The 27,082-nt window shown below is 42.4% G+C and overlaps 1 protein-coding gene across 7 annotated transcripts in view; it reads left to right on the top strand.

Moving 5' to 3' along the window:
- RGS7 (regulator of G protein signaling 7) overlaps positions 1-26,056 on the top strand; it is a 252,466-nt gene extending 226,410 nt beyond the window's left edge. For 3 of the 7 annotated variants that reach the window (XM_054822274.1, XM_054822272.1, XM_054822276.1), the window contains one exon: positions 8,908-9,238. In XM_054822274.1, the coding sequence (XP_054678249.1) occupies positions 8,908-8,958 (51 nt within the window). In that variant the 3' untranslated portion in view covers positions 8,959-9,238. Of the gene's footprint in view, positions 1-8,907; positions 9,557-25,516 lie in introns of those variants that run through there. The other 4 variants (XM_054822275.1, XM_054822269.1, XM_054822271.1 and 1 more) reach the window with 3 other exon arrangements.
- The last annotated feature ends 1,026 nt before the right edge of the window (positions 26,057-27,082 follow it).

The raw sequence follows: 27,082 nt of genomic DNA, 5'->3' as shown, positions 1-27,082 counted from the left end.
AACTGTCTCCTGTATAATGAGGCTCAAGAGTATTTCCTGAAGTTTTTAAAATATATATATATACTTTCTAGTAATCAAAAAAAGAAACAAATGCAGTGAAAGATCAAAGTTGTATGAGGTTGTGGGAATATCTCCCATGTTAAAACAAAACTGTAATTCTTTAACTACTTTCTTATAGGTAAAGGCTTCCTGTAATATGCTTTGAATCCACTGTAATCAGGAAGAAATTTGGATTCAATGGGACAAAGTCAGTAAAGGACTCTAAAAAGTAAATAAACAGTCACAAAGGAAACTATCCCAATGTTTGAAACAAAAACCCCTATATTTTGCATGGTGGTGTTGCCGTAGCATGTTGCAGTGTGATTTGTGTGTTGTCTCAGCAGGTTGATCTATAAAACAACATTGTACATGATAACATTATACATAATTACATGATAATTCCATAGGAAGTTCCATATTAATAAAAGAGCCTAAGTTAATACAAGAGAGTATAGAGAGCAGGTGGTACATCTGGGACCTCCAAGAGCCAGGCTTGTGCCCAGTCACAGTGCCTGGCAACCTGCAATAGCTACGTTTTTTCATGGGAGTCTGAACAGCCCGTGGATCAGGAATTAGTTACGGTAAAGAGTACGTAAACGGGTGGCTGTAAGGAGAGAAGTAGCAAGCTGCAGACAAATGTGGGGAGAATACAGCACAAAAAGAGAAACACTGAAGACAGGCTGGGAGGCACTAAAATGACTCTCCGACAATCCCTCGCCGAGCAGCATTACTGATAAACCAGCAGTTCTGTGCACAAACACTGGAGCATTATGCTCTGCAGGCGTGCCTGATTTTCATCGTGCTAATCTCAGGGCAGAGGTACCAGAATAGCAGGATGCCAGAGATGCAAGGCAGGCCCAATAAACCAGCTGTGAGCTAGAAATGGGAACAAGGATTTCTGGACGTAAAGCGTTAGCACTTCTTCAGTGGAAGAGGCAGATTCTTTTTTCACGGAGCAAGCTATAAAATAAAAACTGTGGTTTTGCTTTTCCTCAAACTACTACCTGTGAATCCGGGTGGAGTCTGTCAAGTCGGGTCAGGTATGAAAGTAAAACACGTCACTGCTAGATCTATATTCCCTATTAGATCGGCAGCTCTGAGGCTTGCAAATTAATCCAGAATGTCAGGATGCTCAAGTGCAAACCTTTTCTCCAAGACAACTGAATTCATATCACCCACTGCCCCAGGACCCCTTGCCACCAGGTGTCCTTGCTCTTCTGTTCTTGTTCTCAGTTACGATGAGTTTATTTTGTAATTATCTACCTTGGTACAGTGGTTCCAACCAGCAGGGATGAGGAAAACATTTCTCAGAATATCCTACAGTGTACCTATTAACTTGTTCAACTGTGAAGTGAGGGACTGTGGTATAGATCTGTTCTTTTGATTAATACAGAAAATAGGTGTGAGGCAGATCTTCTGCAACCTGGATCAATGCTGTCATCTCTGAATGATTTAGTAAGATGAGAATTACAGTTTCTCTTCTCCTCTGATGGTTTAGAAAAATTAGACTAATTTTCACTGTTTTTTTTCTCACTTATATCAAAGTGGGTTTCTGTTGAACTAAATTAGACTTCAGTTTTTTCCATTTGAAGTGTTTAAAAAAAAAAAAAGCAACCTTGGTTGCATCTAGGGACTGAACCTGAGAAGATGACCTTGTAATTCATAACCTGATTTGTTAAGACAGAGACTGTAAGAGGCTCCTGATCCATGATGATTGAAAGCGGGTTATACTTGCTACAGAAAGGATTTGTTAAACTAGAAAGTTTAGAAACTTTGTAAGGCCAATCCCTCTGTACTATTCCTTGAATTAAGTGGAAATAACCTAATATAATGAGTCATTTTTCTAGTCTGATGGAGAAAAAATAAAAGTGGAGCTATATGCACAAAAAACCCCTAGGCTCAGCTCTGTGTTACTTTGACATTGGAGAGTTTTCTTTCCAGAAAACTTTCAATAAGTTGGTGCACACTGAGAGCCCTAAATGCTCAGCTTAAAAACATTGGCTATTTAGCTTGCTCTGTAAGATTTTATAGTGCAAAATTACTAATGCCTTTGGCAGTCCACAACAGACAATAGTGTTAGAAACAGGTCTGCCTTCAAGTACAATATAGATAAAGTAACAGCAAGCTGGCATTTGCTATATGTAATATTTATTATGGAACACTTTATAGTTTGCCTCTGAGTAGTAAGCACAGCTATTCTTGGTTTGCGTCACTTATTCACAGTCCCAGGTATTGTGTGAAAATCTAGAGCACATACACTTCAGCACTGCTGGAATGATGCCACTGGATAAGTGCATTGCCTTGAAATAACAGCGGCACGCACAAGTGTCACAGCTCTGACTCAGCGGCACGGGGAGCGGTGGTCACAGTGCGCTCTGTGCTCCCCCCTCACCAGCTCAGCCCCTCCGGTTTCTCTTTGGGAACAATCAAGGTCTAGTCACCCGCAGGTCCCCAAGGAGGTGAGTAGGGAAGCTAAAGGCATAAGTCAGGGAACAAGAGAATCTCATTGCTTGCCATGGTAGTAGAGAGAGGGAAATCAGCTGTTTCTGTGGCGTTTAAAAAAGTGAAATTCTTTTGAGGAATTTACACGGGGAAGAAAAAAACCATATTTTTAAAATAATTTTTAAAAATTAAAAATATCAGGAAACTTCCTCTACCTCAAGTACTAACATCTACCTTGCAGAGGAAAAAACCAAGTGAATATGCACTGATAATGTTGATGGGAACAAAGAGATCCTTTAAGGAAAACTTTTGTCTTTCATTTCTCATGTGCATGAGGGATTTGTGGCAGTGGCAGAGTGGTAGTCAGAGCAAGACCTTTGTGAACGCTAGCCTGGTGGCTAGCTGTGATCATCGGTTCAGAAACCTGAAATGATCTCATTTATAGCAGATGGGACTAATTTTATTTGCACCCCATGCAAACTGTGTTGTCTCCCCAGGAACCAAGTTAGTGGGGCAAGAATGTGCGGTCTCCCCCCTCAGAGCTGCCCGGGGGGAGATACTCCATCGTCATGTGCTGGTGTCACAGATGCCACTGTCAGCGTTAGAGTTTCATCTGTTGCTGCCTGATGATAGAGAAGGCACAAAAATGTGCTTGTTGCAAGTTTTCATGTTTTATGAAAACACAGCCTGTACAAAGCAGACCAAATTCAGTTCATATATTAAACTAGAGAGCCATCAGATAGTAATTATCTTCACTCATAACCTCATAAACAAGACCCCATTTAATAAGTTTGAGTTTAAAACCATTATATCTTACATTACCCGTACCCTTTCCAGCTATTATCATAGAATCATAGAATGGTTTGGGTTGGAAGGGACCTTAAAGATCAGTCTTCTCCCACTTAGCTGGAAGAACTTGCTTTCCAGTGTCCTTTGATGTTTTCCTCCTCCAAACCAGTAACATTAGACCATTTCATGCATGAGATGTGAAATGTGAAGGCCATTGAACACGGCGCATTTTCACAGAGGCTCAGTCCAATGTCACTTAATGTGACATAGCAAATTATGGTTTAGAGATGGAAATGAAAACTAATAAAAATAGCTTCCTCATTTCTTACCAGTGGGGGATAGACTTTCTAGATGCTTAAAGCAGCGTAATCTCTTGTCATGTTAAAATCTGTCCCTTTATTGAGAAACAAGGCAGATAATATATCAATTTCATCTGTTAATCAAGAATTTTTTCTATATGAACACAAGAGCCCTACTGTCCCAGACCAAAAGTCCATCTAGCCCTGAAATCCCACCAAGGGCTGTATTTTTCTCAAGCACTACATTGTGAATGAACTTCAATGCAGTATCAGCTGTGGGACCTCATGTTCAATGTGCAGTCATGGAAGAAATGCCAATTAGACTGTTGAATTTACTTACGGGTTATTCCTAAAATTTAAGCCAAAAAATAGCTAGCAAATAGTCAGGAAAAAAAAAATTAAAAACCTTCTTATTGACAAATACGAAACAATAATAATAAGTCTTTGTAGAAATGAAGGCTTTTTCTGCTTCAGGAAAGAGATGGCTTGTTGATGTTTGACTAAAAAGAATTGATGAAATAATTGAAATTTTTAGTTTAGACCAATAATTAGTCCAAAAATCTGGTTTGAGGGTTTTTTTAGGAATGACGCCCAGGCTAATGAGGAAAATCAAAAAGAGCATTTGTGGGACAGGCCAGTGAGGACTGGCCTTCTTGTCCTGTTCTGCAGTGACTGGAGCTAAGCCGCTGTGCTCTGCGCTAGAGGAGAAGAGCTGAGGAGCAGCAGCACTTGCACAGCCAGGTTCATGTGAAGAGCCAGCACATACCGTTTGGGTATTAGGCCAGGGTCTGCCATTTCCCAGCTGACAAACATTTACCTGAGCCTTAAGCTATTTGCAGGAACGAGAACTGCAGAGAGGCGTAGAAACCTGAGGGGTCAGGCCTAGGACAAACATGCTAAAAATATTTGTCTAGTGCATTGGTGCCTTGGAAAATCTTCTGTGTTACCCCGCAATTCAGATGGTTATTCAAGTTCAAACTACCCCATCTGGCAAGAGTTTGTGGGTTAATCACAAATGAGAGCGGGTCATCCGTAAATGTAAAGATTAGTGTGATAGGCAAAAGAAATTGGGAGTGTCACCTGATTTGGAACAAGCCAAGATAGGAACGCAGTCGCTCAGCCGCTGCCTCCCATCTATGGACCGCTCCAGGAAACGGTACGGCCCTAATGAGAAATGAACAGAGGACTGCAAATCCCTGCTACAGGCAGGATTTTCCTGCACATGCAACCACTTAGCGCTGCAGCTGTGCTGACAACTCATGCCCCAAATTCAGTAAATGCTCCCCTTCCTCACATGTCTGAAAGAGAAATACACCTGCCGCGGGTGGCTGAGAGCAGCATCCTGTGCTGCTGTGGCAATCGAAGCAGAATCCCGACCCCCTGAGTGGTGCTAAAGCAATTCCCCTCTGCTAGAGGAGCAAGGGCTGCCTCATCTTGGAAAGGGACTTACTGCTTCTGCTCCTGTGCCTCTCCAGATGAGCTTCTATCAGGGGCTGTTTATATACCGGCTCTGTGTGTGCTGCACTGCGACATCACTTGGGAGCTTTCCCTGCCGATGCCGGCCGAGCTACCGGCGTGCTGCAGGTGTGTCACACGTGAGCAGATGGGGAACAGTGAGAGCAAGGAGGGTTGATTCTCGCTCTGCATCTCATCTTGCTCACAGCGGGTTTCACACTGTTTCTCTGTTACCGGGTCAGATGCATGGAGTTCTCTTTTCTAGTTCTACCAGTATCAGTCCTGGGGAGTAGCATCTGCGCTGGCAATAAAGAAACATGAAAAAGGAGCCATTGAGGTTGCCTAGCAGAAAGGAAGAGAATTAATCTTCTAAAAGGAAAAGACTTGATCTTCCTCTACCATACATTTCAGCTCCAGCCCCTATATAAATTTCATATTGATTTCTTACAAGCCACATAGGTACTGAGGTTGTTGCTGACTTGTTTGCCGGATTATTTGGGGTGTTAGTGTCACGCTGCATAACTAGGTCAGTCAGCACGTTGGTATTTAGCAGCTCATAAATCTGCACATGATTTTGTAATTTTCCCCTTAAATTCTCTAAAAGTATGGTTGGGAGGACAACTCGATGTTGAACACTTACTGTACTAAGGTAGGGACTGAACACTGAGGCCAATTGATTTCATTTTCTTTGATGTACTTGTTCACTCCAACTGCTGTGCTGCCTCATACTCCAACTCCCTTGTCAGGGCATGTGCGAAGGATTTCATTTTGACTTGTGTATTATTAGTAAAAATGTTAAATAGTTTCAATTCTTATGTCCAAAATGCACCAATAGAGCCAAAAATCCTAATCCTATTTAGAATTTGGCCATATACTTCTAAAAGTTGATGGCAAGAATATATTGAAAATATTAGGGATCTCCTTTTCATTCTTCAGACAAACATCTACTACTTCTTCCAACTTTTTTTCCAATTGTTCTTTAATCTCCTTAGCACAGGAAACATTTTCCTATGTGTGATGACTCATATGCTACACCTCTCAAAACTGGCCTGTTAGATGGAGTTTCCCAAATCAAAATTTGGCTTACAGAAATTCTATTAATGCTGTATCTGAAAGAAATAGCTAGGCTCAGCTCTTAAACTATGTCCCACAAGGGGTGAGGCTTACATCAGTCTGTAAATTGAGTAAATCTGGAAATCTCCTAGAAGTGATAATTATGAAACCCTAACATACAGAGCTAAAGTAAAAGTATACTCTGGAACAGAGTTTGAAAGAAATATTCTGTACACTGGAAAAGAACAAATCCCTGCAGATCTGAATAAGAAGGTGGGATAATTCTGTATTTGGGGCCTCTATGGATTCTGTGTGTTAAAAGCTTATTTTCCCAATCAGGGAACTAAGTACGATTGAGAATATACATGGAAGAAGATCTCTTAAGGAGGATGAATCTTCTAAGCTGTCACTTTTCCAACTGTAAGAGAAATTAGAACTACTAATACCTGGGAGAAGAGCATATGTTATTGTTATTCAGATGGAGACTTCGTACCTGTAAGAAGTGCAATATTCTCTGAGGCAGGGAGGGGAGGTGAAGGAGAGGACCATCCAGAGAAGTCCTGATCACTGTAGCGCTTTGGAGAAAAAGTATCCAAAGACCAGCAATTTTCAGGGAGTGATGTAGAATACGGAAAAAAATTGTCGTGACAGCTCACTGTGTCTATAGGGGAAAATTCAAATAATATGTAGAATACGATTATACAAGTCAGATCAACTAACTAACAGCTACATTTTGGCCTGCTTTTACATCAAAACTTCCTCGTTTATGTGATATCACAATTCATTCCTGAGTTGCTAGGATTTGGTTATGGTTCATCTAAAAATTCCAGGGAATTTACAATTCCTAAATAATCAATTGTTACAGATAAGCATAAAAAAATATTTCACAGATTTTATCCCACAGCAAGAGCTTGCACAGCTTTCCAGTGCAGTACTGAGAAAATTGTTTTAATAACTAATAGAGAACTCCTGGTTTAATTGTTTTAATTAACTGGTTTATGCAGTTCAGTCCTAAAGGGAACTCATACATATTTACGGAAAGTAGCCAGGCCTATAGACCTGTAAAATTAAGCACAAATAACTTAATGAAAGGCAAAGATAAGCGTATGGTCAATATTTTCCGCTTATGTCTAGGGCTGACAATCATGAATCACCTAACACAACACCTAATTTTGGACATGCTGTTTTAAATTGTATTCCAGTGCCACACAGCTGTCAAGACTTTTTTGACTATTCAAAAAGAAAAGCTTACCTGTTACATAAGAGGAAAACATAATTTAAGGCTTAACAAGTGTCAAGAAGCTGTGAATTTAATGTAGGTAGAAAGAGCGAAAGCTAGACACAGAGGAGAGAGCATGCCAGGAAGGACACTTTCCGTCTGTCCAAGAAGCGGGTACTAATACTGCCAGGTGATATGGTGAACCTGATAGATGAGCGGTCTAACCCAACATTGCAGATCATGAGTTCCCTTCAAAATTATATGGTAAGGGAAATATTCATCCTAATTTCTTCAACTTGTATTTCAGAGCACAAAGAATAAAATAGTTATTCTTCCTTTTGTGAAGACCCACTCTGATATATGGCATTCGAGCAAATGCTCAAACCAGCTTGCAGATGCTTGTGAGCATAAATTTAATTGATAATGACAGTAGGTATTAAATTGTGTAATTCCACTGAGTTATAATACAGCAGATGTCTTAACAACTCATTGATATGGCAGCATAAGTTCATTTACCATTTACTGCAGAAAATGTAGCATCTCTCCATAGTTACAGTATTACTTACAGTAGTCTCCTTGAAATCAGTTTTATTTTTCTGAGTTGTGCACTTAAAATGAGCAATACAATAAATGTAAGTATTAAATATCTAACTGGAGAGTTAGAGAGCGCCACTTTCTATTTAATGTTTTATGATCTATTTGTGTTACACTACCAGGGTATGCCTGTGGTATTTTGAGGAGTGATGTAAGCTTGCTGTGCCAGCTCTGTCCCTGTTGGATCAGAGTCACGGTAGGATGGCCCTAGGAGAGCTAACTCCTTTTACGTGGCCTTGGGAGAGCTGATTCCTGTTATGCGGTTTCATGGCTTTTGTCTGGCTCAGCTAAAGCTCAAATCTACCTGAAATATACCATGGTGACATACCCTACGCCCTCCTCTTCACGCTGTAGACCTAGCGCTTGTGGGACAGTCATTATACTTTATAAAAAGAACTTGCTAAAAGCCTGAAACTGCATCCTTGCAACAGAAGGAATGATGAGGAAAATAACAATGTGGAAATCCAAACGCCTTCAAAGCAGTGTTATGCAGTCACATGAAATATACCTGACCAATGTTCCTTATAACTAGTAAATACAGTCTCAGCAATCTGATAGCTGCGTTCATGGAAAAGCTGCTTTCCTGCCTATATGCAATCTGCCTCTTACTTTCCTCCCTGAACTTTACAGTAGCATTTTGTCTTTTGTGACAGAGCTACTCCAACTTGCATGTTCATCTTTGTAGCACAAGGCGCTCTCGCTTGTAGTAGCCCTCTTCAGGTTCTGGGTGTGACTGACAGCAAAAACCTCAGCATGAGTTTTTCCTCAGCCAAAACCAACCTCATTCAAAAATGGCCTTTAAATTTGCTGGCTTATTCTGTGAAACAATCTGGCTGGCTGGCAGTGCAGGTGTTTAAGCGTAAGGGCATCCTGTGGTTTAAGATTTGACAGACTCCAGTTGGTGTCCCTAGTTATTTGACAGTGATGTGGCAACACTAAGTGGTTGCTGATGAACAGGTTTGCAGTGATCATGCCTCTGTTTTCTGTTTTTGTTTTTTGTTTTTATCTTTTCCTCAGGGGAAATCGCTCACATCAAAGAGGTTAACCAGTCTAGTGCAGTCCTACTAAAAGGATCACCTTGTAGCATGGAAGCAGACTCAAATCATTATACATACTTTGTAGCTCACTGATTGCCTGACTCAGAGGACAGTAGAACAAGATGTTGCATGAGCAAGGACCTGACTTGTTTTCTTTTGTGTATACTAAGGCATTACAGACTCCGAGGGACTCTCTAGCCTTTCGATGCCTCCATTTCGAAAACTGTCTGCTCACTTCCTCCTTCATATCAAGCTGGATCTGTGTCTTTTTATTTTCTGCAAGCTCAAGTACAGTGAAAAAAAAGCTTCTGCTAGGCACAGTTTATTAAAAAAAATACGTCAAAAAAACTGGAAGAAATGTAAAAAATGCATATATTAATAAATATACATATGGCATCACATTTATTGCACAATAAATTAGCACAGAAGGTTTCATTTCACTGATGTATTCACATTGAGAAAGAAAGCCTGTGTCTTTGTCTGTTGTCTGTATATTCTCTGTTAATGTTTCTTGCATTTATTTTTATACCATATTTAAAAAAGAACACCTTTTACTCCAGATGTATTAAAGTTGATCCTTTCTCTGTAAATTTGTGTATGTTTATATTGTTGTTTTATCTTTCATTAAAAGATGCAGAATCTCTTTCCTTTGGGAAGTTTGAGATTTTAATATCGAATCTGAAGATTAGTGAAGAGCAAAATCGTCCCCAAAAGTTACACACCTTGTGCTTTCTAAAAAGTGACATGAAATGGCATTTTCTTTCTCTCAGTGACACCTAATCAAACACACGTTTTTGATAATCATTTACTTTTTATTTTCTTTTATCAAGCTAGCAGCAGAGAGACCTTTCCAGCTTGCTCATCACCACATCAGCAAACCTTTCTTTAAGCTTAGACCCGTTCCGTAGCAGCGCAGCCTGCACAGTCCTTCAGTCGCTGCCCGAGACCGGATCGACTGAACTGCATTTCCTTAGGAACGGACATGAACAAAGCTGGCTGAGAACACAAGTGTATACTTGTTAAATAGGAAGGACAGCGTGTCTTGCTCCTCGCTGTCACTTGCGACACAATGAAACATTTTAAGCTGAAAAGGTAGTGGTTTGGGAGTGCTAAGTGTGCTGTCTGTAGAGCAAACCGTTGGTGGTAGGCTGTCCTTTTAATTCAAGGGCTCTGTTCAGGTCTGCTGTTGTATGTCTGCTGCTGAGGTAACTCACGCAGAGACCTATTGACAGATGTATGAGGGCATGGAGGCGCTGCCTGTGAGGCAGCAGATGTGGGGCTTCTGAAGCTAAACTGAGCTGGAACCAGAAATCGCTGCTTGGCCCAAGAAACAGCGCTTTTGACTGAGAGAAGTGACGTAAGGATAGTAGGCGGAATCTCCGAGTAGAAAAGCGATGATGGGAACTAAGTCAAACGACAAAATGCTGGTACCTCCAGGGCATCGTAGGATGCATAGGACGAACAAGCCTCTTTAGCGATGCACAGGATAGACTCAGGAGAGCCAACTCTAGTACCATCTGTCGTACTGCCTTTGGTCGGATACTGAGAAACAGGAATCTTGTTTCAAAGGGACTACCAAAGCTGAAAATGCACGCCCACACACACACACACACACACACACAAAAGTGGGACAGTCATAGACACAATCAGGCAATACATTTGAATACATTAATGCTAGAATCATCTCATTGAACGTCAGATACTCACCCGAGCTGCTGCCGCTAAGGACAGGGCTCCCGTGCCAAGCCGCTGTGGGCAGAAGGGAGCTGAGCTGCTTTCTGCTGGGACCGCTGGCTTCCCCTCCGGCTCTGCCGGCAGCCTGGTGCAGCCGTGGCCCTGACTGCAGCATCTCTAAAGAGGTAGTCTGAATGAACCCAAGACCAAACACATTATAAATCACCATGAATGGCTGTTCCCCTGCTTTTTGCCCAGTTGGGGTTTCTGGAGGTTTGGGATTTTTGGTTGTTCTTTGTTTTCACATGCCACTGTGTTTCTGGTTTGTAGCTAGGATGATAATCACCGCTTTAAAGTGTCTCAGTTTTTGTTAGCACAATTCTACTAAGCTTTTATCAGAAAACACTCGAGAGCTTGATTTTTTTAAGAGCTCCATCTAGGTCAACTCAAAATATTCACAGTCTAGGGAAGCCAGATGAATTTTAATAAATAGCCACATTGAACCCCAGATCTTAAACTCAGATTTAATTTTCCTTTACCACAGAAATGTGAGCTCTGAGGCATGAACTTGGGGCCAAGCAATCCACAGAAATTTGAGCTCTGTTTCACTTCTCAGTGCCAAATAGAGATATTTATTTCCAAACTCCTGCTGCCACCAATTGCATCAGCTGGTATATTGCCTGCTTTGCCTTAGGAGTTAACTAATTACACACCAGTGGCTCCTTTGAAGAATCACTCCATTCTAATAACTAATGTTTCAAAATCATGCATTAGGTATTTCATGCAACTTCACCCAAATTTTTTTTTTTTTTTTTTTTTTGCCAAAATCACTTTGCAACACGAACTGTGATAAAAAGATGTGGAGCATTTGTATTCCTGAACCCGTTTTGTACTTATTCTAGTTCTTTTCTTTCAGTAAATATGAAGTCTTTATTGAATGGACGTCTTTTCCTGTATTTGCACAGGATTTAACACACTGTCTGTAAAGGAAAGCTATGCATTACTAATAAGGATTTCAAAGTAGGCAGAGAGCTGTAGCAAGGTTTTAGTTGAGCGTAGTTTCAAATGACCCGACTCCACTGTTCCACACGAGTGAATTTGGCCCAAACAGACCAAATAAAATCTCTTCTACAACCAGTTGATTTTTAAAGGGTTTGTCTGCGATCTTTTGATACCTCACCTGATCACTGTCATCTGCCAGTACTGGGAATGGAAACTCCACGTAGGAGCAAACATCCTTTTACTTCCCCACAGAGAAAAGAGAAATGTTTGTTTCTAAATTTATATGAAGATTCACTTCCAGGAATTAACTCAGATTAAGGCATGTTTGTACAACCACCAAACAGCTGAAGTATGATTTTGGTTACACAATGATATACCCATTAGGAATTTCAGTGAGGCCACGAGTCTGCTGAGGAAAAACGGACCGAGAGAGAAACCCAATCTGAGGGGACTGCAGTTCTTGTCTCCTGGGGAAGAGCCATCAATCGGTGCCTCCTGGCGCTGCCCAGGAAGCTGGAAACACCCTCTGTTGAGGGATATTAATTGTAATATTCATTAAAATAACCACTTGGAGCTGGGAACTTCAGTCCGAGAGTTGGGGTTCATCAGACAGTCCCTTTCCTCATGCATCCTTGTGCATGAAACAGCTCTTAAGCCTGCAGGAGAAAGAAGTGTTTGCTGGTTCTGCTGCACCCTTGAGACGGTTTTGTGCTCCCAGACCAGCCTGGGAAGGAAAATGGCCACTGGGAGAGACGAGAGCTTCCCTGGCACCGACCTGAGAACAGCAAAACATTCGCCCCTTCTTCCATAAGGTGCAATTAAAACCTGTCCTTCAACCCTACAAAACCAAAGAGGGAGGAGAAAGGCCTTAAACAGTGACGAAACTGCAAAGTGCTGAGCTGAAACAGTAGTGGAGACTGGCCAAAAATTAACGAGCTGAAGGTGAATACAGGAGTAAGGAATGGAAATTAATTGTGCTGACCAGAACAGAACCGACAAGGGAGGAGAACTGGGGAACTGAGGAATTAGGAGCAAGAGAGGCTGAATGCAGCTGGTGGATTGCCAGCCTGTTGGCCGCAGCCACTCAGGGTTGGAATCAAACCCCAAAAAATCAGACAAGACCAACTGTGGCTGGCCCTTTAAAATCCAACAACAACATTTTTTCAGCTAGAAAGCAATTAATACCAAATATAGAGAACTGCCTTTTTCAAATTGCAACCCTGAAATTGTTTGAAATCATAAGACATACACACCAAATAGTCACCCAAGAAATAAGAAATAGGAGGGCAAAAACCAGTTCCAGAAAATGAGACCTGTAGGAATACATTTAGGATGTTTGTTTGTTTATTTAAAAAAACTAATGAAAGCCAAAGCAGACAACTAAAGTGAGAGAAGGCTGCTTTCTTCAAGCAGCTGGAATAAGGAGTTGAGAATCACCAGTGATTTGTTTGTGGCTCTTCCATTTATTAATCTTTATGCCAAATGATTAACAGCTATTTGAATTTAGAGTTTAAAACTGCCATATTTTTAACTTCCTTTCTAGCTAGAGATGTTGTGCCTAGAACTAACACCACTGGACTTAGTAACTTAAGTGCATAAAATATAGGAATTTTGCTAAAAGAAAATTAATAGCTATCGGGACGGATATGAAACAAGGTTTTAATCCCAAGATGTTCAAGGTAAATTAGCAACGATTTCTTTAAACATATTCTGTGTCCACAATTGGTTTAAGCAAGTCACTAAGTGATTGTGAGTCATACCAGTCTGCCTTTTGAGCTGACTGCGCTAAACACACTAACGCTTTTGTCTCCTGTGAGTTGAAGACAGGCTGAAGTCCCAACAGCAAAGAGGTGGAGGGAAAGAGAAGACGATGTCTCTGGGGCCGGGCTCCCCCTCCCCATGCTGTTGCAGACTGCGGAGTCCTCAAGTGACGTGTACAAATAAATGGGGTTTTTTTGTACAAACATCGACTTGAGGACTGCAGAGTCTCTCCAGACAGTCATCATCTCTGCCACTACAAAGTTTTTTTCCTAATATCTAAACTAAATCTTCTTTGCTTCAATGTATCCCTTGATTTTTTTGACCAGACTACTACAATGACTGTAATAAAATGTTCCCTACCTTTCAAATAGGTAAATGGCCGTTGCAACATTACGTCCTCCTTTGGTTTTCTTATTGGTGTTTTCTGAAGTGCTGAGTGACTTAATTGCTCTCCATTGGGCTGGGGGTGTTACAGCTTTCTTGGAGGACAGTGCCCAGAGCAGGGTGCAGGGCTCCCACCCAGGTTTTATGGGAGGAAGGCAGAGGATTTGCTGTTGCACTTCTGTCTGTACACACAACTATGGGGCTTGCCCTTTTTTTGCAGTAGATGACCACTACTGAATTGTGCCAGCGTATGCGGCACGGTGATGTCCAGATCCTTTGCAGTAAAGCGTAGTTGGTTGTTCCCCTTTTGCATAGCTGGTTGTTCCCCTTTTGCGTAGCTGACTCTTCGTGGGTCAACAAGGTGTCTTCAGCTGTCTGTTGAGTAGCATCTTCGTTTTTCAGACCATCTTTCTCTTTTACCAAGGTCACTTTTCCTTTTTGATTCTACCCTGTGAAATACTCGTAGTCCTTTTACCTGCGGGTATCTTTATGAGTGGGTGAGAGTGAGGAATCTGCTGGCCTGGGGCTTTAAGACAGACGCATGAATGAGAGTGAGTACCGTCATCACTGTTTGCTATAAGGGATCTATATGTGTAAATTGTTAAAAGAAATTGCCATGAGAATAAACTCTGCTAACCTGCTCAAATGCTAGATGATAGTCCTTATTTACAAGTGTGGACATGGACAGTAAATATCAAACAATATTAAGACACGATTGTAAATGTTACCTTGTTAGTGGCATTTGCACAATTTTTATTGTACTTTTCCTTCACTCCCAAAATATAATCTGCCGCATTCACCGTCATTGTCTCTTTTTTTGATTTGACTAGATTTTGAAATCAGATTCATCACAGATGCCAACTTTCAAAGGAGATACTATTTACCACCCGTGCTCTTAACCTTGTGGCCGCTTCTTCCAGTATATCACATAAACGAAGCAATTCATTATTCATATAACTTTTCTGTCTACCTCTTTGCCCCTTTTCCCCTCTCCTTTTTGAAAAATGACTGGCAATGGCATATTTAATGTAACTTACTTTCCCGCCTTTTTGCAGAGAAGAATGTATAACCTGAAATCTATGACCTTTTTGAGTTCATCTCTTCTGACACACTGTTCTTTATATTGCTCGTCTCTTCTTTCAGACACTCTTTCTTCTCTCCCCCTCCCCCTCAGTAACATCTTTTTTAGGATTCTCTATCTTTTATGGTTCTTTTCCTTTGTTCCTCTGATCCTTGCTCCATTGATCCCTCCCGCATGTTCCTACGGTGCCCACTGATGCTCTTTACACTTAGCTCCTCTGTTTTATATTGCTTGGAATAGAAAGAAATTACAAGGAGAAAAAAAAAAAGGGGGGTGGAGGGTGGAGAGAAAGCATTAAAGGAAAGCAGGCCAGTGCTAAGGCCAGGGCTGATGCAGAACATGCCTCTGACCGTGACCAGATCTCAGGGAACCGTGCTGCAGCTGGGTGCCAGCCTTCCTCCTTCCCCAGCCTGCTCCCACCAGCTCCCCACTCCTCCTCCAGCCACTGCTGCCCCGCACTCCCCTCTTCCTGAGGTGTCGGTGGGGATTCAGACACAACACGCAAAGCTTTTTGGGGGAGGGGGAATAAATGTGGAATTTCATCAATGACTAGACTTTATTTTAAATGTTCTGGTGTTTTAAAAGGAGATACTAGCAGCAAGTAAAGTGCTGAAGGTACAGTGCAGGCAATTATATAGATAATGCTCAATTAATGAGGGAATTACTTTCCAGAAAGTCGGTTTTAGGGAACAGTTAAGTTTGTAATTCCAAAGTCAGTTTGGGTCGCTCCATTTCTCCTTCCTCCACCCCACCTGAATTACTTCAGTAACCTTACTGGGTCCCTGACTAGCAAGGCCTTGCCAAAGCTCTCTTCTCTTGCTTTCCTTCTCGATCATTTTCCTCATCCTTTTCTGTCGCTGTTGCAAACCCCAGGTATGAGGGAATAACTGCAGCTGCTCTCCCATCAGTGTGTTTGTGTGTAGGGGGCGGATTTTCACTTATATATTGGTTTTCTTCCTGTAATGAGAACGCTTGAACTGTCAGACTTTCATTTTCCATGCCACGTGCTGGGAACGCACCTTTGTCTCTAGAAAACTTTTGAAGGCAACTTCTTTCCACCAGCGGCACAGACTAGGGAAAGTGGCGTTGATCACTTTGTGTTTTTTAACAAGAAAGAAAAAATCCAAGGGTTTGGAGGCCACAAGACCTTGAGGAATAAAAGAAAGAGAAAAAGAGAGGGGAAGGAGTGACAAAAACAAAAAAAAGAGCGTAAAAATAACAGCTGGGATAGTGACATCAAGGCCCACCACCAGTCTCTCATTATGACTATTGCTTACTTTCTGCATTCTGAGCTGCTGACCTCCCGCGCTGTATGTTCAATGCTGTGACCAACGAAGCCTCAGGAGCAAGCAGAAGAGGGGTGAGAGACGACAGGACACGCATGTGTTTGGTGGCACTTCCTGACCTGGGGCTCAGCACTGGGAAATAAAAGGCTGAGCATTGAGAAGACAGGAGGACTTCCACCTAGGTACCCTTCACACCGCTGCTTCTATTTTTCATCTAAATAAAAATTTTGAAAGTGCTGCCCCGATTGAATTGTGTAGGAAAAAAAAAAAGACGGGCAAGAAGAAAAAGCCTTTACATGCCCAATGTGGTGAAGAAGTTTAATGTTGTCATAGAAGCCGCATCCTTCTGCAGTTCCTGAAAGCTCCTGTACCAGGATGGAGCTCATTACTCCTTGTTACTGAGGCCTTGCAGTCTTGTGCATGCAGCTGCAGCGGTGGCTGCCTGCTTCTTCTTGCTCTGTCAGAGCAGAGCTGTCTGCAGCAGCCAGCAGCAGTCCTTCATGTGATGCAGAAATGGCTGCTTTTAACAACTCTCTCATTACTTTCAGTTTGTTGGTACTGATACGGTAGCGCCAGCATATCAGCGCTGATCTGGTACAATACTGCCAAAATTTTAATTCTGCTAAGGAAAAATGTGTAAACTGAATGGTAATTATTTGACTTGTGTAATGCTGAATAAGAAAAATATTAATTATAAGTAATTATTGGATGGGACATTTCTGGTATTCATTATAGTCCGTTATTTTGGCTATATCGAAAACAAAGGAAGGCAGATAAGTCAAAACAATTTTCTTTACCGTAGTAAAGCAGACTAGTTTGGTGTTATCCAAAGTTTGGTGTTTTGTTTTTTTTCTTTATTTATTCCGACAGCTCTGAAGTGATAATATGCCATATCTTTCCATTTGATTATTTTTTTAATTATTATTATTATTTTTTGTGGTCAAGTCTTGCCGATTTATGTGTTGAGAACTGATATTCATAGGAAACATACAAACCCGATTATTTTTCTCCTCTAAACCCTCGGTCAGGGTGATGGTAAAAGTCCCTGGGCAGCAACGGCGCGTTGTGCTCTCAACGTTAGCAACCAGAAAATTTGCCAGGTGTGCGTGGTGCGGGCGCCCTTTGCAGCGGGAGTGGGCGGGGAGGATGGAGCGGGCCGGGGCCGGGGCGCACCCCGGGAGCGTGGGGGGCGCATCCCGGGAGCGTGGGGGGTCCCGCGGCGCGGGCGGCGTGGCAGGAGTGACACCTCGTGGGTGCGCTCAGGAACCGCGCCCGGCCGCGCGTCCACGCTGCCCACGCGGCGCAAAGCTACTGATTTCACCGGGGGAAGGCAGGAGCCCACGTGTCCCGAGTGGGCAGCGCCCAGGCGCGCACCCCGTGGCGGGGGTTCGGGATCGGGCCCCAGGGCTGCAGCCGCCGGGCTGCGAGGGCCGCGGCCACCCACCTTGCGCTGCCCGAGCCGAAGGCCGGATCCCGCCCCGTCCCGCTCAAATGCTCCCTTGTCCTTCTCCTCTCCCCTTGTAGCTTTTTTCCTGGTGAATGTGTGGGTTCCCAAAGAGAAAATGCAGGTGGGGGTAAACAGGAGTGCAGGAGTTAGAAATTACGTGCACGTGGTGAGTAGGACATGATTTATCCTGTGCTGAGCTTGATCTCAAACTGCATCGCCTCGTTAAAAGTTGATGAGACCAACGCGTATTTTACTGATCACATGGTCAACAGCTAAAACAGACATGGCATGACTGACAGTAGCTGTTAATTCAAAAAAACCCCACCTTTCTTCATATCCCAGTAAAAAGAACATGGAATATTTTTGTTGTGTTACGTCACAGGAGAGCGTCTCTGTTAAAACGGTCCCCGGGAACTGATGTTGCTGAAGTCGTAGGTCATTGGGATTGTATCAAGATACATCAGACTTGTCTCGAATTGACTTCAGTAGCTATGGGCACTGATTTAAATAATGACAAATCACAGTGCTGTGCCACTGAATATTAAAGTAGCCCCATTCAAAGAAGAAACAACAGCAGCCACGGGGCAAAGCCAGTACATCAGGGTCTGATTTGACTCTGGAGACGTACAGAGGCTAAGGACTGGTGGAAGTAGTAGTCACACAGATTTGACTTTGAGCATCTGGGGAAGCCTGGGCATGTCCCTGGGAGGAAACCCCAGCAGAGAGCCCCCTTCTAGCAGGCTGCCCACGGGGAAGGTGGCTTTGAAGTCATGCGTGGGAGCCCTGCTCCCAGTTGTTCCCCCGATTGCATCAAGGGCAATGGGATTTCGATCCTATGGTCCGTAAGCAAACAGGCTGGCCAGAAGGAAACCTGCTCCCGTCTAGTTCTGTTTTAGGATGAACCTCTTGGCAGGGGCTAAAATATCACTGGTTAACCACTGCCAAAGTGCAACGGTACAGTCTTTACGGCTCTCCACACTTTGCTACCTGTATCTTGGTGAGAGGGAGAAACCAAATCTAAAAACTGTGCTTGAATTTTATGAACTTCCATGTCTGTAATTAAGTTATATTTGTGGGTGTTGAAATATTGTATGCAAATACATGGGTTTCAGTTGCATTGATTTTATGCTCCCTTTCCCTTCTTCTGCAGACCCCCTAGTCTGTGTGATGGGATTGCTGAGAACCTCTGACTCTGTATTTCAACATTTTCCATCATCTCATTTGTTTGCATATCCCATTCCAGCTTTACCAAAGAACCTGCACTCAGTCTGTGAGGACAACAGGCAAACCAGGGCTGTACAGCTTAATGACCTCAGGTTCTGAACCCTTTTGGGGAGGCTTTTCTATGGAGAGTCATGTATGTAGAGAGCTACTCTTCAGCTTTGAAACTCAGAGGATGAAAGGAATGCTTTTTCTCCATCCCTCCCATTAGTGGTAGACAGCCAACCTTCATAACATAATGTTTAATGAAAAATATATTAGGTATTTATGTGTAATATTTTTTTTATGTCTGGAATGAATGTTATGGAAAGCAATTGTCCCAGCTTTAGGGGATGGAGAGAAAGTTTGTCTTTTCTTGGATATATAGCACTCCCCTTTGGGATGGTGTTATTTGATAATTCCTGCCACATGTTCTTATGAGTAGGATGTTTTTGTTTCCTTACTGTGCCTCCCCCCCAAGTCCTGCTGCGTAATATTTCAGATGGTCACGGTCAAAAAAACCATGTGACAACTTCCAGATGTTCAAATAATCAAAGCGATCTGCAGATCTAAGGGAGCACACCAACAGACAAATGAAGGATAACTTGAAGGGCTTGCAGTCTAGGTGGGGGGTCACGTTCAGAGGTGGTGGGGCAGGCTGGAGGATAGTCTTTTAATATCTGCAGAATTCACTGATGTCTGCATCATTTGCTAAAAATGAGACAGTCTGATGCTGTGGCTGGGCAGGCAGTAGAAACCAAAAACACAGGGTTTGGTTGTGGTTTTCCCGCAGCTTGGAGCAGCTCTGGCTTCCCAGGGGAGCAAGGAGGGCTGTCACAGCGCACCGTAGCTCTGAGCTGAGCTGGTTGCTGGGCTCCAGCTCACATGATGCGGCTGGGACTAAGAAACATGACCATGCCCTGCTGCCATCCACACTACCACTCCATCTGAGGCTGCTTCCTCGCTGAGCTGTTGGTGCCAGAGGTAGTGCTGCATTCAGCTGAAAGAGGGAAGGATGCTTCTCAGAGCAGGGAAACATGCCTGCTTCTGGCTTGTTCCTAGCTGGCTTGTATAGGCACTTCTTTAGGCATTAGTAACTAGTCCAAAGCTGGGTTCTGGGAGCCCTTCATCAAAACCCTTCATCATCTCAGGTGATTTTTGTTGGTCCATCCTCCCAGCTCTATAGAAATGGACATGGCAATCGAAAATGTGCAGTGGGGCAGTGTATTACTCTTCAGGAATGTAGAAACATTCATCATCAAGAAAAAAACAAACCCAGCTTGTATTAATCACTGGCAACCTGATATTTGTCGAGGTGAATGAGCACGCTTGTGTGGTGCAGTGTGTATGGAGCGGCAAGCGGGAACAGTAGGGTGGAGGCTGCACGTCGCTTTCTGCTGTTGTGCAGGCTGGCTGGTCCTGTCTCTGGTCACAGGCGGAACAACGTTCCCACCCCACGAGATCCTACAGAAAGTCTGCTGGTGCCTTTTTGTACGCTGGCATTTCACGTGGCAGTGCCTCCGCTGCTGACGGCACGTCCTTTGAAGCAGATGCGCTCTGCATCTGCCCGCTGTGCGTGCAACTGGCACAGCTCTGCTGGGGAACTGTTTTACGAAGGCTTCCATATGGAGCAGTGATGGGGAGGGGCAGGCATTATTACTGCTGTTGTTGTTATTATGTAATTATGTTATGACTATAATTATGTCATAATATATTATTATAGTTGTGCTATTATTATATAATAATTATATTATTATATGTTATTATATAATAATAATATTTCTACTACTGCTGCTATTACTACTACTAATTTGTGTGGAAATATTGCTGGCTCAAAACCTGGCTCAGCTGCTGATGGAGAACGGGAGATCTGATCACATCAAGGGAGCTTCTGGAGTTTTGAACGTTGTTGTGACTCCTACCGGCTGATGCTTTTGAAGCATAACTATTTGGGAGATTGCTACCAACTACTCCTTCCCCTTGGTAGTAAGGCTTTATGCGACTTCTTGTGAAATCCTACATGGGCCTTTTACTGCTTGGGAGGTGATGGTGTAATGTGCTAGCAAATTCAGTTCTACTCTAGGAAAAGAAACAACTTTGTGACAGTTTGTTGATCGTCAAAGGCAGCTTTTGTCAGTCAGGCTCTCCTTATTGCATTCCCCAAGAATCTGGAGAAGGTCTGGCAAGATTATTCCTTGGTTTTGTTCAAAGAATCTCTTTGTACATACATAGAAGGGGAAAGACCAGTAGACTGCTCACCTGGAAAATCGGACCGTGGTGCCTGTGTGCGAGGAGGGGCCTGAGCCTGAGAATGATGTTGGTAGCAGCATAGGGGCCTTGGAGGAGGCACACCACCACATGGGCAAACATCCAAAAGTGAGCAGGATGCTGCAACTCACAAGGACACCGGTACCCGAATGTGCTGCAGGAAATTGGTGGCCATGAAAAATTAGACCTGGCCATATAACAGGTATTTATTGCCATGGGTCATCTCTGTCCTGATTTGCATCTGCAAGACTGAGATAACAAGGTCCTCATGTTGTAAACCCTGAAAAGTTTTGGAGGCCTGGGTTCTTCTACTAGCTGGAGCATTGACATCATGTGCTTCCATCATTTATAATGTGGTTGTCAAGACTGCAAGCTCTTTGCCCATGTCCACAGGGAAAATTATAATAACCTATGTATGGTAAATTAAAAATGGAAACCATTCACTGCACTGGAAGCTGATTCAAGAAAGACAGATCATCGGTGGGGAGACATGATAAGGAAAATAAAGCTACTGCCTCACAAACCAGAACACTGTAGGAGAAAAAAACAAGCCATCGCTATCTACTGTCTACCCATCTATTGGTTATCCACCCATCTCCCTACTAGCTACATATTTGGATGTTTTTATTTAAAAACAGGCAAGGCAGTGGCAGACGGAGGTCCAGCTGGGGCAAGAGGAAAGCAGCTAAAGGACCTTTTCCCTGGCTGGTAAATCTGTGCCTCGTCTCCAGTCATGGCTTCGTAGTTTAGAAAGAATTGCAGTTTGTTCTTCAGAAGATGTGTCAGTCTGTTATGGATTAAGACGACAACATGCCTTCTACATTTACTCTCCCCACAAAGACTGATTTTTGGAGGATTTGCTAGTCGGTTCATTTCAGACACATTTCTTAACGTGTTTGGATTTCTTTGTGGTTAAACTTAGACTCTGTCCTTCCTGAATCCTATAAGATTTGCTGTGGGTTCCTCTGCCTGTGCGGTGTTTGTCCTTTCATGGTCATTACTGATACATACCCACTGCACTCATTGTGCCCTACTGAAGTCATGTTGTCAGGGTAAGAATTACAAATTAAAATATTCTCTCAGAGGGAGGACCGCAAAAACAATTTTGTTACAAAAATTCCTCAACCATTTCCAAACTGAACTTAATTTAAAATGAAAGACAAATCTTTCCCTTTACTACTACCCAGATGTGATCTTCCCAAAGCTTCAGATATGAATAATCTCTCCAAATTTTCCAGCTATTTTAATATGCCGGCCATACTGAACCCAGCTTGTCTGCAGATTTTCCCGTTCTGGAAAATCTTCAGGCAAGGCCAATGCCTGACATCTTTATCCATTAGAATCAATTGCCACACATCTTTTACTTTACTTTCTCAGTTTTCGTTCCCTTCCATTGCTTGTTTGCAGCTGGACCTCCATTTTGCCCTCTTTCATGGGAACGTGGGGAGGTCCCACCACTTCCCTACCTCTGCCTCCTCTTTCTTTAGAGTCTCTAGTCTCTTTCTCTTGTTTTAATAGCTATCATTCTCATCTGTTGACTGTAGATCTTGGCCAAATCCTGATAAAGTCAACAGAAAGGTTTTCCCTGGAATTTTAGACGCGTTTCTGTTGTGTTTTTTCTTTCCTCTCCTTACTTTTCTTGCTGTCTGGCTGGTTGATCTAAACAAATATTTTCAGAACAACTTGTCCTCAGTTGACTAAACTGGTAAATAATGGATAAATATAGTTTTGATTGGGAACAGCTTTCTGGCAAAGGATGGAGTACAGCACTAAAGAAGAATTTTTCTCACCTTGAGTCATGGGATCTGGTTAGTTAAATTTAAACCATTTACTTAACCTGCCTGTACAACACACAAACAGCAGAGATGTCCTTTAGCTCTACTGATACTTTGTGTTGCCTACACGACACTAGGTACAACACTGGGCAGTAATTCTATTTTGTGAAACAGAAGTAGCCTGGGTTTCTTTCTTTCTTTCTTTGTATCAAAAGCAGCACAAACCTAATTTATATATTTAAGCAAAGTCTCTGGCTTATTTTTCCCAGTCGCTCTTTTTTTTTCACCATCTGGAAAGGAAATGTTGTTCTGTCATAAGCTTCAAGCTTCAATGTGTAACAATTGTGTTATAAATTCCTTGGTGTCCTAAGGCTAGCTACCTACCTCCATAACTCAGTCCTGCTGTGACAGTGCTGTCTTCTTATCAAAATATACTTCACCGACCCTACAGAAGGGATGTTGCTATGTTTGTTAGGATGAAACTCTTCATATTGCCTGTGAAGCATACAGAGGACTTCAATAAATATTTTTCTATGTGTTTATTCACATGGAGGGGCTAGAAATATAAGTATTACAGTGTTCTTGATATATACAGTAAAAATAAAATCCCAACTCACAACAGTAATATGAATATAAGTCATTGTATTCTGAATTTCTGTTGCAAAAAATTATAGCAATAGTTCACGCAACCCAGCTATTATCTCAGATTGTCTCTCTGCAGAATCACAAAAACAATCTGAGTCATCCCGACTTGATTCATGTTCCGTTCCTGTTTGGGAATGCTTCCCTCGCCATCAGACCGCCTGGTAACGGTTTTTTTCTGTGAAAACTCAGATTCTGTACAACAGTCCCACAGAACAGTCTATGGTGGGTTCCGCAGCATGATTCATGGAAAATATGTGTCCCTGCTTATTTGTAGCTGGTTATTTTTGAAGAAGTCCATGTGGAAGAAGAGCCATGAGATTTTTTTTTCTACGTGATACGTGTGTCTTTTTGGCACTCTGAAGGGAATTGTTTAACAGACACTTATCAAACATATCAAAAGATGCTCAGCATTTGAAAGAGGGAAAAGAGGTGAAGCTGACATGTAGAGCTGAGATTATGAACCGGTTTCAAAAGGACAGAAAGTGAATTTGCCTTTACGAATAAAGCAAGGCACCAGAGAGTTGTTTCTCTGTTTCTCCCAGGGTCGTCTTTGTAGTCTGTCACTAAATTCTTGTGAAACTTTTATTTATCTTTGTTGTGACTTTCATTTCACCTACGTATAGTATGTTTATTTGATTAGTATGCAGAATATTTTACTTCAATTAGTTCATGGAGCTGTTTAATTAATAAATAACTTTGGCACTCTCACCTGCAAAGCATGATAGAAACAGAGACAATTACTTCTACTTGCCAACCTTCCTTACCTCACTTGAGAGAGACCTCTCTGAGCTGAAAATGCAGCAGAGTAACTCCGTATAATATCTTAGACATGAAGAGAAATGGCAGGGAAATGAAGCTACACAGAATGACGATACTAGCTAACATTTCGGCAGCTGAACAGTTCAGCAGTGGACAGCTTTGTATCTGACAGTATTCTGAAAACGATGGTACTAATTTTACTGTTAGGAACAGTGGTAGTATTAAGGGTCAGCAAGAGAATAAAACCATCACTTAAAACATCAGCAGATGTTACAAAGATGAGGGCTATCGTATATAATGAGGATTAAAGGAACTCTAGAAGCAAAAGTCTGAAGTGCTCAGTCATTTGATGGCAGATGACCAAGCAATAGGCATTTATCCGGTGGGCAAAAGTGACGTCAGATGCAGAGAAACCAGGAGTAGGGGCGGCGCGTGCTGCCGGGAGCACCCTCCTCTGGGGAGCAGTGAGCTTAAACAGGACACGCCGGGTCGTCTCCAGGGCGTCAGCTGGGCCTGAACTCCGGGAGTAAAACTGGCTGAAAACTAATGTGAGTCCCAGGGGTACGCATTTTTGACAGGAGGCCTTGTTTCCTCCACACGGTGCTTGCTTCAGGCACTCGTAAAGACTGCCTGAACACCGGAGAGGGTGCGGGCAACAGCTCTGGGAGCGAGCAGAAAACTGGAAACCACCTTCCGGTGTAAGTTTTAGGTACTCGGTCCTTTAAGTGTATCAGGAAAAGGTTAAAGGATTACTGGTTATGGGCGGTAAGTATTTACTTCTGGAGTAACCCTCTACCAATCTAGCAAATAAAGATATAAAAAGATCTGGTGGCTGGAGTTGAACGAATGCGCAGGAGGAAAAGGCTACGCATTTCCACACTTCACCAGTGAAATACTTAGCTGCTGGTGTGGATTGCAATAGGTTATTGTGGCTTTTCTACAATTAGTAATTTTTAAATCGAGAATAGATGTTGTTGGGTTTTCTTAATCTAAAAGATGTACTCAAGTTTAAACTGGATCAAATTCAAGGATGTTCTGTGTCCTAAATTATGTGGTTAGATGACCACACGGTGACTCCCGGTTTTATAATCTGAAAATCCTTTTGCTCTGACAAAAAGGGGCTGGAGGAGCTTTTACTGTGATTGAGAATTTGGATGCTCGTTGTGTTTACTGGGGTTAGCACTCATCTTTCTTCCTCCTTCTGAACCAGCGTAGCACTGACTGGTCCCGGCTGCAGAGCTGCACTAGGCAGACCTGTCCTGCCTAGCCCAAGGATGCTCCTTTTTCACTTATTTCTCTCCTCCCAGGCTGGAACCTCACATTCATTTTTCCGAGGAGCCAGGAGCCACCTTGAACCGGGGAACTTCTGTAGCGCTTTGAGAGTAACCATTCACAAAGACCTTACAGCTCTGAACTACAGCACGCACAAAGAACACTTTTTTTCTAGCGACTACAAAATGCTGCAATAAGCTTTGCTCAAATGAAACCTCTATTAGCGGTAGTGGAGCTTTGTACGTTAGCCACCAAGGATTTGACTATCAGATAATTACGATTATACATTCTCTTCAGAACAACCTGCATTATTTAAGAAGAAAATCAAACTCCAATCAAGCTGCTCAGAGGTTTTGAAATATTCAGATGTAGAGTTCCCAGCTTCCCTGTTTTAGCCATTGGGGTACAGTGCAAAATGCTGCTAAGCAGTCAATAGTCTCAGGATTTATTACAGTGTCTGAACTTATAAACACAGAAAGTTCACAGAAAAGCCTGCTCTCGTGAACTTTCAACCAGCATTTGCAAACTAAGAAGCCATAGATTATTTATCTAATAAATGGATGCGTATCTGTCCGAACGTTTAATAAAGATAATATGTGAGAAGCATGAAACAAGTCATTTTCCTCTGCAGTAAAAATATATTTCTTCTATCGGATACAGGAGAGTGGCTATAACAGTTTAAACCTTTTGGAGCTTTTATGTTCAGAAATGATACTCTGACAAGAATTATACCAAATATACAGGTCTTAGAATGGGAATTGTCAGGTCAGATGAGACCAAAATTTGATAAAGTAATGATTGAATTCTCTTTAATTTGTAAATATATATACACACACACACACACACACCCCATTTAAATAAGATCTTAATACCAAATGGTAAACTGAACCATGCAACATGATCCAGCAAACTCTGTTTTTATAAATAGTCTTTGTCTCCAGGAAGACATGGGGACAGTGATGCTATTGATTTTAAAAGGTCACATCACCTGTTTCTGATTGCTTTGGCTGTTGGAGTGTGCCTGTCCTGAAAAGGCAAGTGCTTATTTGCCCTACAGTTGCCATATCCCCTACAACTGCCTGCTCCCTACCTGTGCTCTCTCTCTCTCTCCCCCAAAGCACCAGTCAAGGGCACGTTAATATTGCCAAGCAAATAACATGAATTAGATCTACACCATTACAATAACAGTGATTTTTATTTCCGGGGTGGTCCCAAGAAACTTGAACACAGCCTCCAGTCCCAGACCTATTTACCATCCTGTTGCCAGCACAGCTGACCCCAGGATTAGGGAGTCCCCCATTCACTCATGTACCAGTTGCAACTCAAATATACTGAAGAAATTTTCTCAAATATATCTCCACATATCTGAATCTCAGATTTATATTATTGCCAATTCACTTTACATTTTGCATCACACCTAGTGCCTACATTAACTGTTGACATTTGGGCTCAGCAATAAGAATGGGAGAGAAGTGAGGAGAGGGGAGAGACTAAAATGAAGTGTGAGTATATTAGTAGCATTTCTAAGCTTGGTTGTGGGTCTGCTGAGTCTTTGGTAGCACATTTTTGGTCTCAAAACTGGAGTGGTGGTTGCCTGTCAA

The sequence above is a fragment of the Grus americana genome, chromosome 3 (genome assembly GCF_028858705.1).
Source record: "Grus americana isolate bGruAme1 chromosome 3, bGruAme1.mat, whole genome shotgun sequence".
In the NCBI taxonomy this organism is placed as follows: domain Eukaryota; kingdom Metazoa; phylum Chordata; class Aves; order Gruiformes; family Gruidae; genus Grus; species Grus americana.
This window is presented reverse-complemented; position numbering and strand designations above follow the sequence as displayed.